The 3,679-nt window shown below is 40.3% G+C and overlaps 1 protein-coding gene across 1 annotated transcript; it reads left to right on the forward strand.

The window, feature by feature from the left end:
* The first annotated feature begins 609 nt into the window (after positions 1-609).
* On the forward strand, positions 610-1,047 carry LOC145808003 (putative mitochondrial protein AtMg00860). Its single transcript, XM_082907295.1, has one exon. The coding sequence runs from the start codon at positions 610-612 to the stop codon at positions 1,045-1,047; it is 438 nt and encodes a 145-aa protein (XP_082763421.1).
* The last annotated feature ends 2,632 nt before the right edge of the window (positions 1,048-3,679 follow it).

Raw genomic sequence — 3,679 nt, forward strand, 5'->3', positions numbered from 1 at the left:
TTACTTCTTCCCTTCAGGCTAATCGAATGTTGAGTAAAGGGTGTCATGGTTATTTAGCTTGTGTGGTGAGTATCGAACAGTCAGAGTAGAGGTTAGAGGAGTTTCCTGTAGTGAGGGAATTTGTTGATATTTTTCTAGAGGATCTACCTGGTCTTTCTCTAGATCGTGAGGTAGAATTTTCCATTCTCTCGGTCCTTGACACAACACTTATTTCTAAAGCGCCCTATAGAATGGCACCATTGGAGTTGGGGAAGTTACAAACTCAATTACAGGAAATTGTTAGTCAAAGGCTTTACTAGGCCTAGTGTTTCACCTTGGTGAGCACCTGTGTTATTTGTGAAGAAGAATGATAGGTTTATGAGGTTGTGTATTAACTATAAGGAATTGAACAAAGTCACAATGAAGAATAGGTGTCCTTTGCCATGTATTGATGACCTATTTGACCAATTGCAGGGAGCTTAGGTATTCTCTAAGATGGACTTGAGGTCAGGCTATCACTAGTTGAAGGTAAGGGATGAAGATGTTTCTAAGACAGCTTTTAGAACCCGTTATGGGCAGTATGAGTTCTCGGTGATGCCTTTTGGTCTCACAAATGCACCAGCCACATTCATGGATTTGATGAACAGAGTATTTGAACCCCAATTGGATAAATTTGTGGAAGTGTTTATTGATGACATTCTAATTTATTCGAGGAGTAAGGAGGAGCATGAGCAGCATTTGAGGGTAGTATTACAGATCCTTCAGGAGAAGAGACTGTATGCAAAATTGAAGAAGTGTGAATTCTGGTTGAGCAGTGTATCCTTTTTAGGTTATGTGGTGAGTAAAGATGGGGTATCTATAGAGAACACGAAGGTGGCAACAATTGTTGATTGGCCACGACCTACTTCTGTGACAGAGGTACGCAGTTTTCTAGGGCTTGCTGGATATTACAAATGGTTTGTGGAAGGATTCTCCCGTATTGCTTTGCCACTTACAAATCTCACCAAGAAAGGGGTAAAGTTTGAGTGGAATGATGATTGTGAGCGTAGCTTCCAAGAGTTTAAATAGAGGTTGACATCAGCTCCAATCCTTGCCTTACCTACAGATGGTGGTGGTTTTGTGATTTATAGTGATGTTTCATGACAGGGTTTAGGATGTGTGCTCATGCAGCATGGGAAGGTGATTGCTTATGCGTCACGATAGCTAAAAGTACATGAGAGAAATTATCCTACGCACGACTTGGAGTTAGCAGCAGTGATTTTCGCTCTTAAGACTTGGCAACATTATTTGTATGGAGAGTCATGTGAGATTTACACTGATCGTAAGAGTTTGAAGTATATTTTCACACAGAAGGAACTAAATTTGAGGCAAAGAAGATGGCTTGAGTTACTAAAAGATTATGATGTGAATATTTTATATCATCTGGGGAAGGCAAATGTGGTTGCAAATGCCTTGAGTAGGAAGGTCATAGTTGGAAATGTAGCTGCTTTGTCTATTGAGAGTTCTTTGGTGGAAGACGTGAGACGTTTGAGGCTTGAGGTTGTTATGCCTGGTGATAGGGCTTATTGTAGTCAATTGACAGTTCAGCCGACCTTGAGAGAACGGATTTGTTTAGCTTAGGAGATTGACCCCCAATGTAAGCGTATTAAAGGAGAGATGACAGAGGGTAAGCATGTAGACTCTGTGGTGAGTGATGATGGGTTGCTTAGATTTCGTAGCTGAATTTGTGTTCCTGCTGGTGGTGATTTGAGGAAGGAGATTATGATGGAGGCACATAGTTCTAGTTACAGCATTCATCCTGGAAGCACTAAGATGTATCGAGATCTTCATGAACATTTTTGGTGGAATGGTATGAAGGGTGATATTACAGAATTTGTGGCTCAATGTTTGGTGTGTCAATAGGTTAAAGTAGAATATTAGAAACCCATGGGGAAACTACAACCCTTACCTATACTAGAGTGGAAGTGGGATCATATTACCATGGACTTTATGTGTGGTTTACCTCGTACTAGTAGTAATCATGATGCGGTTTGGGTAGTTGTTGATAGATTAACCAAGTCAGCACATTTTATTGCAGTACATATGAACTATTCTCTAGCTCGATTTGCACAGTTGTGTGTGAAGGAGATTGTTAGATTGCATAGTGCACCTGTGTCAATAGTGTCAGATCGGGACCCTCGTTTTGCGTCTATGTTTTAGGGTGCGTTACAGTTAGTTATGGGTACTCGATTAAATTTTAGTTTAGCTTATCATCCATAGACAGATGGACAATTGGAAATGTTGATGGCTTGTGCTTTGGAGTGGAGAGGTAATTAGGATGATTATTTGTCGCTAATGGAGTTTGCGCATAATAATAGTTATCATTCTAGTTTAGGAGTTACTCCTTATGAGGCTTTGTATAGAAGGAAGTGTAGGTCTCCTTTGTGTTGGTATGAGGTTGGTGAGAGGCAAATGTTGGGACCAGATTTGGTGGAGGATGCTACACAGAAAATTATCACAATCAGAAAGAGATTATTGACTGCTCAGAGTAGACAAAAAAGTTATGCTGATCATCGTAGGAGAGATTTAGAGTTTTATGTGGGGGATATGGTATTCTTGAAAGTATCACGATGGAAAGGAGTCATCAGGTTTGGAAAGAAAGGAAAGCTAAGTCCTAGATATATTGGTCCATTTGAGTCATTAGAGAAAGTTGGTGAGGTTGCGTACCATGTCGCTCTACTCCATAGGTTGGCAGGAAGGCATAATGTGTTTCACGTGTCTAGATTTAGGAAATAAGTACACAGTTCGTCGCATGTGATAGATTATGAGCCGCTTCAGATTGAGAGGAGATGCCTGTTCAGATTTTGGATTCAAAAGAGAAAATGTTACTTACAAAGGCCATTAAATGGGTTAAGGTACCGTGGCATAATCATATAGTTGAAGAGCCGACTTGGGAACGCGAGGACGAAATGCACGAGAAGTACCCACATCTATTTTCATGATTTACTCAGGTTAGTTTCGAGGACGAAACTTTTCTTTTAGGGGGGAGAATATGAGAACCCGAATATAAAAATTAAGTAAATAATTAAATAATAATAATATTACTGTGAGACCATGAAATATCCTCTCACATGGATTGTTGGTGAGATTCAACGAAAACAGCTCCATGAACCTGCAAGAGATAAATCTAGTTGATGCCACCCAACCGGGGTTACCGGCCGGGGACACTCCGATGATGAAGTTAGAATCCATGAATGAAGAATGAAGAATAGTAAAGTGTGTTTTTGTGCTCTGTGGAGCAGAGAGAGATCATCCCTATATGTTATGAGGTCCCTTGCTTTTATAGACGGGGGTGGGCCGAATAAGCCCAATAGTTGGCCCCTTGGCAAGCCTTTTTTGGGTTAGCCCAATAAGTTGATATATATTTTTTTCTGGCTCCCACAATTGTCCTAAAACTTTCATTGTCTTCGGTAGAAGGAATGAGAGTTTTTATTGCCAAGTTATGCTGCTCAAATAGATATTAGGCCCTTTGACAAAGAATACATTGGATAAATGAATAACATAAATGAATGAATGATTGGATGAACGCATGTATGTATGAATGTATGTACAAATATATGTATCTAAAGGAGAGAGGTGAGCTAAAGCCCAGTAAGTAATACTATCTTTATAACGGTGGGCCACGGTATTATAACCCCCGGGCAAGGGTGTAGGTCGCGGT

The sequence above is a fragment of the Camellia sinensis genome, chromosome 1, assembly GCF_055761805.1.
Source record: "Camellia sinensis isolate YWXY chromosome 1, ASM5576180v1, whole genome shotgun sequence".
Taxonomy (NCBI): Eukaryota; Viridiplantae; Streptophyta; class Magnoliopsida; order Ericales; family Theaceae; genus Camellia; species Camellia sinensis.